The following is a 15,596-nucleotide window of genomic DNA, read 5'->3' on the forward strand; positions in this document are numbered from 1 at the left end:
CTGTTCTGTATGTTGGCTAGAACATGGGAGTCTTGGTCTGGAACACTGGTGCTTAGAGCCAGCCTCCCTAAGCAAGTCAAGAAAGGATCCCTTTGGCAGTTCTGCTGCCTTCCCCAGGGGCTACCAGAAAGTGGGACATCCATCGCCTCATGCCTTTTTAATTTGGGGAGAATGTCGGATTCTGTTTTCTGGTGTCATCAAAAATGTTCCTAATATAATTGGAAAAGTAAACTTAATGCTTCTTATTTAAAACAAGAGTGATTATCATTAAGTAGCTCTTGCTTTCTACCCAGAAAAATAAATCCATAAAGTATGGAAAACTAAAGTTACCAGTATGTAATATGGGGTGAAAGAAAATATAGCAAATGAAATGTTTCAGAAAATTGGTCTGCCACAGCAATCAAAGGCATCACTTACCTTACTGGTACTTTTCTCTTGGCAAGAAAACACAAGACCGCTACTGTTATATGAGTCGTCAGGAAAGCTAATCCAATACCCAGGAGCGTCCATATATCTGGAATTTCAAACCAATGAAAAATGTAAATATTCAGTGAAAAATATTAGAGACTCCAAAACTCAAGTGACTGTGGTCACAATGTAACCTACTGTTCTGAGTGTCCGTGAAATCAGCAATGGGAGGGTTAACCTTGATATGGCAACGATTTCCCTTCCATCCTTGTCCACATCTGGAAATGAGATAAAATGTAATAGTTGGCAAAAAAAGAAGTGGAAACATATTTTAGCAGTATTGTCATGGAATAAAATGATGAATGTCAATAAACAGTGAGATACCAGGAATGTGGGTAACTTTGATACGAAACCAAAAATGTTAAACCAAAGCAAAAAGATAATTAAATTGTATTCTTACATTATTGTGTAAGATGATTTTTTTTTAATATTTATTCCCTTCTTAACTTTATCTGTAAGGTGGGGACTTGATTTCTTTATCTATAAGGTGAGAACAAGGCTAATTTCTTGTTTTCAAGAATTGACTTCACTTTTCACCAGTGTCAAATATTACTTTACTTTTTCATTTGACTCAAACTCAAAAGCTAGCACATTTTTCAACAGTGAATGGATTTCAGTTCTTTCAGATACCAATAGAGAATATTCAAATTATAGATTAACATAAATATAAATCAGTATTTTTATTTCTCGTTACAAGGGGATGATCCTTCAAGTTCATAGATTTGGAATCAGGTTAAGGATCAAATTGGATATACCATCAGTCCTAGAGGATTTCACTACCTCTGCTATATTTAGGGACATACGTGATGAAACTTGTAACACTAGGGACATCTCCTCTGATATGGATGGCCTTCAGAAAGTTCAGAATTGGAGACTAGCTTGTGCCTCAAAGGGAGACGAGGTTTATTTCTAAGCAGTGAATGTGTCAGAATTTCTCTGGTCGAATGTGTTTGCATATGAATGTGAAAGCTTATGTATACATTCTTGTTTACCAAAAATAACAGGATACAAATTAAGAAGGGTTTGGTTGAATTTCCTGCCAAATTCATGGTACATGCTATAAAATAGGTTTAAAAACTAGCTTTTGAACGTGTGTGCTTAGAAGTGGTGTGTTAGAAGCAATGCTTCTTCAGCACACAGTTAATTTTTTTTTTCTGTCTCTCTTTTGAATTTGAAAATCTGAATGACCAATAGCAACTTCTTCAAAAAAGCAATAGCTTGTCTAAATATAAAAAGCTTAGTGGTTCAAGGAGGCCCATAAGAATGCCTTCTTTCCTTAGTAAATACTCTTTAAAAAGTAGAAATTTAAGATAATTTGATTGTTTTTGATGTCTCTGACATTCAAATTAAAATAAATTAGAATGTTTAAGATTGGAGTATTTGTTTTTTATTCTCATAAACCTTAATATGTATTCCTTATCAGTTCTCAGGTTGGCAATGTGAATCTGCATGTAAGTCCTTCACATTTTGCCTGGACTCCCTTAAAATCTTCCTGAATGGGGTGGGTCCTCAATGCTTGTCTTGGAACACGGAGACCTGCAGTGATGGTATGCTAGAATTGGCACACTGAAGTTCCTTTCGCTTTGACCAATGGCAGTGAAAGGAGTTTCTCTGGTCCCATCTCCCTGAGGACTGCAAGCTAGAAGTGAAAATTGAGCATCCCGTCTGCTCTACAGTTTGGTGGACTCATCTCCTCCAAGGTGACCACAGATCTGTATTAAAGATCACTGAGACGTTTTAAAAAGAAAAGGCTAGTCATCTTCTCTATTACTTTTCACAGGCAATCTGGGTAGGGAAGCGTAGACATTTCACTCAACTATTTATTTCTCCTTAGCAAATCAGCAATATTAGCATACCAAAGGAAAAATAAGAGACTGACTTTTCCTGAAGACATAATGCAAAGATTGTTGTTTTTAGTGGTAGCGTGTTGGGTAATATTATAGTTGTTGGGGGTGAAGGGCGAAGGCTCTTGTGGGGAGAAATCAGATAGGGTAAGTGGATGAGATATTGGGAAGAACTGGGTGTGCTTTGGCTAAGTGGACGCCAGCCAACCAGAGCAGACCAGTCCCAGTGGCCATTCCAGCCACAGCAGTGGGAAAGCTGGGTGGCTGTTAGAGTCCGGTGGGTGTGGGGAGTGCTGCATAATTGGTGCCAAGAGTGAGGTCCCTAAGAGAATGGGGCAATGAGATTCACCTTATTTGCTTGACAATTAAGGACTAGATAGCGCTTTTTAGGTAATGTTTTAGCTATTTTATGATTAAACAAGATCAAATGCAGTGGTGATTCCACCTCTTGTGTAATCCAAAAGGATCCATAAGGACGATAAACATTTTATAATATTTGTGCTAAAGACTAGGATACCTCAGTCTAAATTAGAATGCATGTTCGTTTTGTTTTAATGTCAGGAAAAAAGAAATGTTAGATGTGATGAAATTATTTTGCAGGTCTTTTTCATAATGAGTCATAAGAATCGGTTTAATGAAAAAAAATTAACTGATAGCTTGACAAAAGGGAAGAAAATGACTTGTTTTTATTCAGAAAGCACCCATAAGAAAAAGCTTTTAAGGAAAATTTGATTTATTCTGAGCTAATCTGAGGCTGTGTGTTTTATCACTTATTTCATATACCTGATGAGTGTAAGTCTAACACTGGAGAATTTCAGCCTTATTTTTAGAATGATGGAAGTTCACACTACCACTTAATTATCCCCCAGATTCATTTAACCACCCACACTCCTTCCCTTCCCTCCACCAAATCATAAGCATTTCTATGGTTTGGTTGGGATGGAACCACAACCTGACCTCTAGAGTTAATCTCATTTTCCTTGGTGTAGTCTTTTGCCTCAGGACCCTGTCCAATGCATTCCTAATCAACAGTGATTGGTTCATAGAGAGACATGGACGTAAGTTTGTCCAGTAAGAATTTTGTCACCAGTGGGTACATATTGATGGATATTTGTGGTAAGAAATATCCTCTGCCCAACTCTGATGTGAAAAAGGAAGAGTATAGCCCTGTGAAGCTACCATTTTGTTACAAAAGCAAGCCTGAGGATAAAACAAACAGGAAGACAGAGCCTAGGAAATCATGGAGAAATGGAGGAACAAACTTAATGGCATTGAAAACTTTTCAATCCATTCCTGTTTCAAGCCTGCTCTGGGTTTAGACTTTTTAGATACATGAGTCAATAAATTCTTTAATTGTCTGCGCCAGTTTGAGTTTGGTCTTCTATTACGAGCACACACACAAAACCAGTTTTCCTACTCTTTCATTTTGATCCCTGAAGTTCTCCTCATTAAATCAATAATCCTTTATTCAAAAAATATTTATTGAATGTCTACTATGTACAAGGTGGTCTGCTAGATATAAAAAGGATGGGCAAGACATGCTTGAGAATTTGTAGGAGCATAAACTTGGGAGATAAAAAACACATTTAAAAATAAATAAGAGACAAAGCAGAAAATAAAATATATGAAGTATAAGAAAGGTAAAGAAAAGTGCTAAAGAAGAAGATGAAAAAAATAGCTTCAAGAATCTATTTTTCCAGAGCCAGAAAGTGAAAAAATGTGTAGTCTCAACTAGACATGAACGGAACAGGTGATATATTAAGTTATATTTATTCCAAAGCATTATAAATTTATGTATGTATTATATAACAATGTTTCAGAGAAAAATGGTCATCTAAGTATATAGAAATCATCTATGACTGATGGGATCTCGAGAGATATGTTTGAATTATGTTCAGATTATTAATGGGATGCTAAACTAACTTCTGGATTTCCCAATTCTTTACTGCAGTATATTATTTTAGCCATACTTACTCTAATTTTATAGTTTTTTATGTCTGTAGAAGGAAAATCCCTTCATAAGGAGCATGCATTTTGAATATAGTCCAGATTAGATTTATCATTTAGCATTAGAGCAGTAGACTTGTTTTTCTTTTTATTAGGCATGTTTACAGCAACACGTTATGATTATTAAAATCATGAATATCATTTTTTGTTTATAGAAACCAATATCATCCTACAATGACATTCATGCTTCAGAAAACTACAATATACTAAGCCCCATAGAGATTGAATTGAACACCTGCTGTGTGCTAAACAATATTCTAAATGCTTTAATGTATTACTTGTGAAACACTAATGTTACAAGATACGAGTTATTTCCCCATTTCATAGTTGAGGAAATAAAGGCCCAGAGTGGATGAGCAGTAAGTCACCAGAGGTACACTCTGAACTAGACTTTAAACTACATCTCTGGCTCTCGTGTTATGCTCTGTTCACTACACGGTTTTGCTTCCCATGGTCTTCCTAAAGTTGGAATATAGTTGTTTATAATAGCAGTCAACTTCGCAATTTTTGTCTGTTAGGAGAGAAACAGTGGGGATATTCCTGAGCCTCATGGTCTGAAAACTCCCATTTATCACATTAAGCTTTACCTTGGAAATATCTAGGTGTAGGGGAGGCAGATGTAGAGCTGGGAAAAGAGTAAGTAATGAGAGTCAGGGCACCTGGATTTCAGGCTAGACTCTGCCACTTTCTAGCTATGTGGCTTTAGGAGAGTCAAATCACTTCAGTTTCCTATTTATAAACAGTAAGAATTACAACTTACCTAACAAGATGTGTAGGAGAATTAAATAAAACAATGCATGTGAAAGTACATTGTTAACTGTAAAGTGTTATCTGTGTCAGGCTCTTTGATACCCAGCCTTTTGCTTTCTGGTGTAAATCATGGTCCTGACCATGCCCTGCCCTAACATACTGGCCCTCCAGGGAGCTGGCATTTGACAACTGCCCTGTCTCCATCCCTGCCTGAGCATCAGTAAGACTTAGGGAGCAGTGAAAAGACATTGCCACAGCTTCTGTTTTCATGACTTATTAATTATGCCATTTAAAAAGCATTTTTACATCTGAATATGCCTGGAGGTTCTTGAGCCAGTTATACAGGGAGGGGAAGGGAAAGCAGGTGTTTAGGATGCTCGCTGCTTGTGATGAACATTTCTTCCCCCCATCCCGCCCCGCCCCATCCTCTGTGGTTTCTACCCGTCGGAAGTACTCCAAGGGGGAGAAAGTAGTGCCGTCCCAACTTTGCATGAAAGCATCAGCTCAGACCGAGTACTTTCTGATCCCTAGGCTGAGCCTGTGCCAGCAGAAGGGGAGTGGGACAATTGAGGTAGCCCCTAATGGGCCATCCTTGTTGTCATGGATGAATTCATTTTAACAGAAAACAAGAAAGCAGGAGAAGCCACTAAATAATCTCTGAGTCACAAAGCACTGAAATTCCACATTGAGTACCAGTGATTAATTTGCTTGGACTAATTTCCTCCTTGACTAATTAGCTGCAGCATATTTTATAACATATAGAAGTATTAGATAGAGCCCTCTTGAAAGAGAAAGATAAACTTCCCACTCTATCCATGCATAAGGGCCTGTTTTCTTAACACAAACAGGAGAAAGGGAGAAATAAAATGTGATTAGACTCTTTCAGCCAGAGCCAACACCCTAATCTTTCCTAACTTCTAACAGGTCTTCTGCTACTAGTAGGTAATAAGTGAGGAGTTATAATAAAATAACAACTTATTTCTGGGTGTGCTTGGGAACACCCATTCATTACTAACACCTGGAACAAAAAGATCTCCCATCCTTTCTGTCATTTGTGTGCAGGTCCCAGTTCATCTGTCTCATTGCCAGGAAAAACAAATGAGGAGCCACACATTTTCTAAGAATGTGTTCATGGATTAATTTGGTGGGAACCAGCAGAGGGTTTACTCTGTCCTTTTTAAACTACTTGAATTGTTCAAATAAGTGTAAAGTAACAAAAGACAAATTTTATTTGTCAGTTATTTCATAGCATGTTGATATTTGAATATTTAACTTTAGATTTTAATTAGCTGACCTGATCCAATACTTTTTACTGATTCAGGATAATGGGAAGAATACATTGGATTTTAATTAGCTGACCTGATCCAATACTTTTTACTGATTCAGGATAATGGGGAGAACACACTGGATTGCATTTTTCCTAACAATTATGAAACCCTTTAAAGGGAATCTTAATCTTATTTTGAAATATGACATTCCAAGCATCAGAAAGAGATAAGAATTTTATGTTTAAAAAAAAAAAGATGTATAAGTTTAAAAGTTTCTGAATCCCCATATCCATTCTCCACTTCATCATCTCAATCACCAAAATTTCATCAATTTACCTGCTAGACATCTCATACATACATCCTCCTGCCCCATCCTGCTTTGGCCACATGGCCAAAGGCCTTCATGGCTCCAGTGCTGTAACAGGTCCGTAACTGGGTTTCCTGCCTACAGGCTGATGTCACATCATGTAACTTCCCTGATTCTACGCCGTCACTGCGTTTACACAGCTGTGAGAATCCTGTCTAGATGAAGTGGTTTCATACAGAGGCTCTACTCCAATAGGGCCTATTGATGGCACAGCAGGTGCTCAATTCTCCCTTTGCTCACACACCCTTTACTCTTATTTGAAACCCCTTCACTTAAGATACTCTTTCACACTCCTAGGACTTTCTAGGACACCCATTCTCATTAGCTGGAAGATGGCTTCACTTCTTATCCATCTAGCCAACTCATATTTATCCTTAAGGACACAGACCAAATAACATGTCCCCCTGGAAGCCTTCTTTATGCTCCTGCCTAACTTAAATGGACCATCTTTGGTTCTGGGACACTCTGCAAACTCCCGTGACAGCACTTAACACACAGTACTGTTAATTGTCGGTTTCCTTACAAATTTTTCTAGACTATAAATTTTTCTAAGGTAAAGACTATACCTGTTATACTCTTGTATGCTCTAATGAGCACAATCCTGCTCATAGATATTTACTGAAAATATTCAGTCATCACAATAACGGTAGTTAAGTGGATAATGTGTTACAGTTATCAAAGCACATTCATTTTAATTAAAGTCCAAATAGTCCAAATGGTATCTTGTTTAACCATGGTAACAGTCATTTACAACTTTAGTATGTAACAGAATCACCTGGAATGTTTGCTAAAACAGATTGCTGGCCCATCCACAGAGTTTCTGATTCAGTAAGTCTGAGGTGACTCCAGAATTCCATTTCTAACAATTTTTGAGGTGACGCTGATCTGCTGGTCTGAGGCCACACTTTGAGAACCACTGCCTTAGAACACCCCTTGAGGTTAAGTGTTATCGTTCCCAATGTACAGAGAGGAAATGGAAGCTCAGAGAGCAATGGTTTTGTAAGTGGTGAATTCAGGTTCTCGAAACTGCTTCGCCTATGTTCTTGTCATTGCACCATATGAATATTTGTAAAATTCTTACTATATTCAATTTCCTAACAAAAAAGCAGCGTATATATGATCAGATTTTGTCCTTAGGGGATGATTACTTGAAAATACAAATCACATGCTCCTGTGTGTCTTTTACTGCTATTTCCACTTGGATTGGTAGTCAAGTTGCACAGAATTGCAAATGTAGGAAGGAAGCACATTCATGTTATTTCAAATTATTACAATAGAAACAACTTTAACTACTTCAGAGACGAAATAAAGCAGATAAAAATTGTCCTTCTTTTTCCCTTTTGCTCATACAGATAGCTGATGTGACACTAAAAAACCCCCAGAAAACTCCCGAAATTGATGTTTTGAGCTTCCCACTTCTGCTTTTTTTCGCAACTGTTATGAAGCATTATTTCCCTGGAGTTGGATGGAAGGGGGCAAAAAGAAAGAAGAAATAGAAAAGAAACTAAATAATTCACAAACTGGGCAACTGAAAATGGCTGCAAGTCAATAGAAACCAGTCTTGTTCTAAGATGAAGAAGATAAAGGCATTAAAGTTTTGCTGTGGAGTGTAAACTAGCAAGAAATAGGTTTCTGAACTTTTTCTCCTGTCATCCTATGAAGTGTGAAAGAATTTTCCTTTAAAACATAGATTGTGACTTAATTCCAGCAAGGCTTTATTCTTGTTTTCTCTCCTTCATTGAATATATGTGCTTTGAAATACATACGAAAACACACAAGATGGTAAGGCTGAAAATTAGAAAGAACAAACAATGAATTGTCAGCCTCTGGAAGGAACGTCCACTAACCAGAGTACTCACAAAGCCCAGGGTGAGAATCCACAGGTGTTTAGGACTCACTTTGACCTTTTGGTGAAGTAACAAGGCCCTCTACTTGCTCAGTACAAAACAAAGAATCTTCTAATGACTTTCCAGTCAACTGAGAAAAAAGTCTAAACCCTGCACTCTTTGCTCAGTGAGTAATTATTGAACACCTTCTGTATGCTTGTTCTAGGTGCATCATAATCTATTAGACCACATGTTGTCTGGTAATGCTCTTCCCTAAACACACTAAGCTTGTTCTTGCCTCGGGGACTTCATGTTTTCTGCTTTTCCTGACAGTTAAGTAGTGTGCCCAAATCTTGGAATAGCTTGAACTTTCATGGAATTGTGATCTTGACTCAAATTACACCTTCTCAGAGAGGCCTTAATCAGCAAGTTTATCTAAAATACATCACTGCCATCATCCCTTCCCCGTCCCTTCCTAGCAACCTGCTTACCCTAATGATTTTTCTTCATTGCACTTGTTACTATTCAAATTTAATGCACACATGCACACACAAGCATATATATTATACATGTGTGTATATTTAACATATATTTGTAAGTGTAAATATATATAGATTATATATAATGTATATAAAATAAATTTATGTATTATGTGTATATACATACATATTTATATACTAAGCTCTATAAACAGAAACTTGAAAACCTCAATGAAATGAATGATTTTGCAATGATACTATAAATTATACAATTAATGTAAGCAGTAGAAATCTAGAGTAGTTCAATAACACATATGATATTGAAAAAGCCTTAAAAACTGCTTCAAGACCAGGCTATTTGGCTGTTTTGTCCTCTCCAAGTTTCGAGAAAAGGTAATTCTCATGCTTTATGTGCCGTTTCAGAGAATAAAAAGCTACCCAATTTACTTCAGAGATCTAATGCTTGTCTGGTAACAGAACCTCAAAAAATATTATACACAGAAGAAAACCTGGGAGCAATGTCACTTATAGATGCCAAAATCCTAAATAAATTACCAGCAATCTGAATATAAGAGTACATTGTGCTGTAAGATTTATTAAACACTTGCTTTTCACTGGGTATGTAGTTTTAACTCATGGGTAAAAGGCAAATCAATCTGTACAAGAAGCAGAGGACCCTGTGAGAGAGAAGTAAAAATAGTAGAAGAACCTATTGTTCTAAATTATCCACAGGTTCCTTTCAATAAAGTTTCTATCTCTGAATCACTATACTGATGAACTTTCTAAAGTTGTTAATGAATAAATAATCCTCATGTTATATAAACTCTTCTAAACATAGAAAATGGATAATAACAATAGAACCATTCTGTTATTAATGAAAAATCTCCTAACATATTTCCTGGTTTAGATCAATTTACTGGTGAATTCTCTCAAATGTTTAATAAACAGATAATTCCCAGCTAATTATCTCTGCCAATTACTTACCCTCAAATTTCTTTATAAGATTTGTAAATAGAAATTTATAAAATTTCTAATTCCCTTCTAAACATATGAAAAAGGAAGGTTAACTAATTTGTTCCATAAAGTTACATATCTCTGCTACATAAATCAAGTATAGCACACCCACAAAATCATAGATCGATCTCACTCAAAGATATGCAAAAATTCCCAAATACAATACAGAAAAAAATTATTACACAAACACATATATTTCCATTGTTTATATATCTTTGTTGTTAGAGTATGTGATGATCTCTTAAAACTTCACACCCTTAGACATAATGAAGAATGATGGTCCTTCATGTGTAACACCTGGTGAGGATGGAGCTCTGGATGACCGCCTCTGTGGGCGGAACCTCTGAATAAGAATAGGGTGGTGCAGCTGGCAACGGAAGAAAAATGACTCTGTTAGAGGCTATTTCACCTTGTGAAAATCTCATAAATTTTAAGGATAATAGGTCGTTAACCACCTGGCTTGGGATACTCTAGGTACATAGCAGGAGAAATTGGAAAAAAGAAAAAGTCAGGGCAAGAACAAACTGGTGATGCTGATGGATCTTTACCAAAGAGATGTTGCCTCATCTCTCCTTAGGTTTCAACAGTTTCTGTTACAATAAATCCCGATATTAGATGATTTTGTGACACCCCATCCACAGAGCAATAAGCATTTCCCGTTAAATTTTAAAAATATATATATAGTTTAAATTATTTCTGAGCACGTTACTACATTTGCAAGGAGATAAACATGCACTAAAAATGGAATTTTTAAGCAATTAGAACTGACATGCAGCATGTATTGGTTGTGATTACATTACTAAATATTTAACTATTTTAGTGGGATGTTATATTTATATATACATAATATAAACACAGATTAGTGCAAAATAATTAAATACATCTTTTCATTTGATTTGCATTGCATATTTGTATTAAATCAAATGTTTTTTAAAAAAGTATTCAAGTAATTGTCACGCTGTATGTCCAGTATTGTGTACCATATATTATGCACTAAAATATCTTTTTAAAAATCATTGTGTTGGGCTTCCCTGGTGGCGCGGTGGTTGAGAATCTGCCTGCCAATGCAGGGGACACGGTGTTCGAGCCCTGGTCTGGGAAGATCCCACATGCCGCGGAGCGACTGGGCCCGTGAGCCGCAATTACTGAGCCTGCGCGTCTGGAGCCTGTGCTCTGCAACAAGAGAGGCCGCGACAGTGAGAGGCCCGCGCACCGCGATGAAGAGTGGCCCCCACTTGCCGCAACTAGAGAAAGCCCTCGCACAGAAACGAAGACCCAACACAGCCATAAATAAAATAAATAAATAAATTAATTAAAAAAAAATCATTGTGTTGTTTTGAAACAAAGATTTGATACTTAATTCATTTGTTTGAAGATATTTATTGAGGGCCAGGTGCTATGTCCAAAGTGTTGGGATAGCAGCATAAAAGCCAAAGTCCTGCCCTCACAAAGTGTACATTTTATTGAGGGAGGGGGTTGTAGAGAAAGACAATAAGCAAATATATCAGTAACTACGTTTATGGTGGAATTAGAGAGGTTGCAGCGCCAATGGAAGGACCAAGTTGGAGACAGTGAGCGTGGACAACACTTTGAAGAGGATAAGATGGATTTATTGGGAGCTGGAATAGCAAGTGGGAACAAGTGAGGGTTGTGTTGTCTTCTCTTTTTTAAGGGTATAGCTACAGAGCATGTTTGTTGATAATTCAGTAGATATGGAGAGGTTTCTGTCTGATAGAGAGAGGGGGGGTGATGAAATTCTTGGGGTGTGGAGAAGGAATGGGCTCCAGAGCCCATGGGGAACAGGGTCTTTTCTGAGAGAGGATATGGATAAGAATGGGTCATTTGCTGATGGAAAGACTTGGGAGTTCTCTGCTAACAAATCTTATAAAGAAAAATCTTAGAAAAAATTAGAAAATTAGAAAATCTTATAATCTTATAAAGAAATTTGAGGGTAATTAATTGGCAGAGATGGTACTTTGGGGTGGGGGGCTTGAGGAAGAGAGGAAAATGCGTGAAACTGGAGTAATTTCTGACTCAAAAAGCACTCAATCTAGAAACATATAACAGCATGTTCAAGCAGTGCTGAGTGCTCATTTGAGGTCATAAATATGACCTCAAACAGTTGGGGTTACGGTTAGGGTTAGTGTGTGTATATGTGTGTGTGTGTGTGTGTGAGATCAGGGGGATTTTGTTATATTTATATTTTCATTACAGTATTGCATGCATATGGTTCAAAAACTCAAGTTGCACTAAAAGTCTTAAGCTCCTAAGACAAATACTTTCAATCTCCTTAACTGTTTCTTCTAGTGTGAACCTCTATTTTTATTAATGATACACATACGTGGTGGTTTTTATCTATTTTATTGTTATAGCTAAAAATTTCATTGTGTTATAAAACCAGCAGCTCCTTACTCACTGCCTCTTAGAGCCCTCCCTCCACCACTCCATATAATTAAATCCATATTCAGGGTTTATAATATTATTACTACATAAATATTGCTGTTAACTGCTGAGCCAATAGTGTATGAAAATTAACCATCCGTTTACTTTTTTTTTTTTTGCTTTTTTCCTGGAGCTAATTATCCAATTTCTTTTAATTTGCTAAGTTTTCTAGGCTTTATGGCTGATCCTTAATCTCTCCAATAACTTCTAAATACAATTTTCCACTAGATTAAAATATCAGACAGACTATTAATACACTATTTCTTTTGGAGACTTCCAAAGTCCCCTTTGGGTTGATTCTTTGGGCCAACCTGGACTGCTTACTCTCTAGACCTGCTTTCCAGGGACTTTCCTGGGACTTCTCTTGAACATCACCCCGGTGTCCTGGATCCCATTTCCTCCTCTTCCTTGGTTTCCTCCTTCATTTTGCAAGGGCACAGACTATGTGGGATGTTCATTTTTTGAGATCTTTTGTTTGAAATACTACACTCATATTCAATTTTTACTTTGGAACTCAGTTTTGAACATCATGTTACCTAATAAATAAGCCAGAAGATGTACTGTCTTCTGGATCCCTCCATTCTCTTCTAGTTTCCAGTGTGTCTCGGATTATTCCTCATTCTTTGTATGTGAACAGTGACATTCATGGAGAGTGTTGTCATCCCCAGGTTTTCTGAACTTCCCCCATGGAGAGTCTTTGTAGGGTTCTTTTTTCACTCACTGTATCTGACACTTCATCAATCTGGGGAAGTTTTTGCATTATTTCTTTTACAATTCTCTTCCTACTTTATTTTCTCTGTTCTTTCTTTCTGAAACTCTTATTTTTTAGATACTAACCTTCTGAATTGATCCTTAAATTTTCTTATTTTTATCACATATTTTCTTTGTCTTTATATTCTATTTTTTAGGAGAATTCTCTGCCTTTATCTGCCAACATTTTTATTAATGTTTTAAAATTCTGAGAGATATTTTAAATTTCTTTAAGCTTTTTTCTCTAATTATTTATTTTTTATAGACACCGGGTATAATATATTTCCTAACTCTCTGAGCACATTAAATAGAATTAAACATTTTTCTTTAGATTCCCCACACTGTTTCTGTTTCATATGAATTCCATTTTTCTACGTGAATCTTTTGATTTCTTAGTTTTATCTGTCTTTTATATTAGCATCTTTCCTCTACATTTGGTTATTCTTAGCTTTCTAGGTGTTAAGAGTAAAGCCCTGAAAAGATCATCACTGGGTCTCTAGCATGGGCTGAACTGGTTGACTAATGGGCTACATTTTAAGGCAACAAGCCTCCTTTTCTCGGCACTGCCCTATTATAGAATTTGTACGTCTTTATTCTGGTGTCATTTAGCCTCTCAATTGAGCGAGACTTCAGTCTTTCACTGTGTGGTGGTGGTGGAAGTTTGGCATGGGGAAGATATAAAATTAACTGCTGGAGTTTTGGGGGCTGTGAAGGAAAAGGAAAAGAAAAACAAGATTTTCATCATTAAAAATGCAAACTGGCAATTCTTGAAGCAGCAGCTCATGGCTGTTCTCTGCTGAACCTACTCTTCTTGCATCCAGAGTGACACAATTTCTCCAGAGAATACACCTCCTGAATGGGTGGGTACAGCTGGGGTTTGGATATCTAACAACTCCTTACAGGCTTTCAACAAGTTATTTTCCAACGTAGTGCTCCATTCTACCACTGAGGTACTCAGTTCTCCAACTGTTGGGCCCTGTTGGGTGTCTATGGGGTAAATGCACTTATGCCTCATTGGAAGCCCCTTCTGCAGGTGCTTAGGCGTCAGCTTGTTCCACTCAGATAAGTCATCCTTCACCTATGTTTCCCTTTTAAAATGTTATCAACTTCTCCTATCTTTTGTTGTCTATTCATCACTGCCTCGTCCTTGTGGATTTATATGGCTTTTATTCTTTGTTGATATTTTGGTGATTATTTTTTTCTCCCTAGGACTTAGAACAGTATGTGCTAATTATACTCTTTCATATTAAAGTAGTCTGTGATTGTATTAACAGATGCTACATTTTTAAGATACATTTTCTTTTAAAGGAAATAATGAAGGAATGGGTGTTGCATTGAATCCATCTGTAGGTTGGAAAGTTAATTCAAAACCTCAAATTTTCTATCTGAAGCACCTATTTTGTCCATTGTGGTGCCAGCCATGGTACCACAGTGGTATATGCACTGCTTCTCACAATAGAAAGAGAGGCTGTCTCCCTTGGTTTGCTCTCTGTGATTACATTGTTGTTAATATCAATCTGTCATTTGTTTTCCTTTCTACCAAAGAAAAATTGTTAGTGTGTTAGGAATGATGGCATTGGAATAACTGATGTTATCTACCACCTCCTCCCACATGGAAACAAAAGAACCTGGGGAAAGAGAGTTTAACAAGAAAGTCCAATTGTAAAACAGTTCTTTAAAGAACTATGATCACTGTAGCTAATTAGTTTCCTTTTTTAGGAAAACGTAGGGAAGTAGAAAAACCTTCTAGAATTAAGGCCACTATTTTCATAGCATGCTATTTTGTTTGATTGGGAGCTTATGGGAGAAAATATTTGATGCTTTCAAGTGATTACAATTACTGTGAACTCTCAAAAGCAAAGTAAACCAAAGAAAAAACAAAACTGTTTTTTTCAAAGAGAGAAAGGTGAAGGTAGCTTATAAAATAATTTGAGCATTTTGAAATGATACCTGACTTCGGTAAATACACCTGGTATCCTCTTCTTCCATTTTCATACCCTCATCACGAATATGTAATAACTAGTTAAGAGTGTCTTTTCCCTCCCAGCCTCCAAGGCCCAGGATGGCAGCAGTAATGACTGTCTTGTTCACTGCTTTATCTGCAGCCTGGGACAAGAGGCGCTTTGTGGTCACTCAGTACACACGTTTTGAATTAAACTATGCTGGATGCTTATAACTTCTTGTATGGATATCTCTGATGAACCCCTAAAAGAAGAAAACTCAGAAATCCCAAACTAAAATTGATGGTCCACCTGTTGCCAGAGACTGGGAGAAATTTCTTCAAATAACAATTCAGGCAGATTACAACAAACATACCCAAGCTTCGACATCTTGTGTAAGCAGACTTTAATTGTAAGCTTAGTCTGTGCCTAGCAGAGAAC

At 36.9% G+C, this 15,596-nt stretch overlaps 1 protein-coding gene across 1 annotated transcript in view; it reads right to left on the minus strand.

The window, feature by feature from the left end:
* Positions 1–15,596, minus strand: part of MALRD1 (MAM and LDL receptor class A domain containing 1) — a 612,855-nt gene that overhangs the window by 29,146 nt on the left and 568,113 nt on the right. Inside the window, exons 37-38 of the mRNA XM_036841268.1 lie at positions 607–686; positions 418–514 (exon numbers count right to left, since the gene is read on the minus strand). Of these exons, the coding sequence (XP_036697163.1) occupies positions 418–514; positions 607–686 (177 nt within the window). The remainder of the gene's footprint in view (positions 1–417; positions 515–606; positions 687–15,596) is intronic.

This window comes from Balaenoptera musculus, chromosome 2 (genome assembly GCF_009873245.2).
Source record: "Balaenoptera musculus isolate JJ_BM4_2016_0621 chromosome 2, mBalMus1.pri.v3, whole genome shotgun sequence".
NCBI lineage: Eukaryota > Metazoa > Chordata > Mammalia > Artiodactyla > Balaenopteridae > Balaenoptera > Balaenoptera musculus.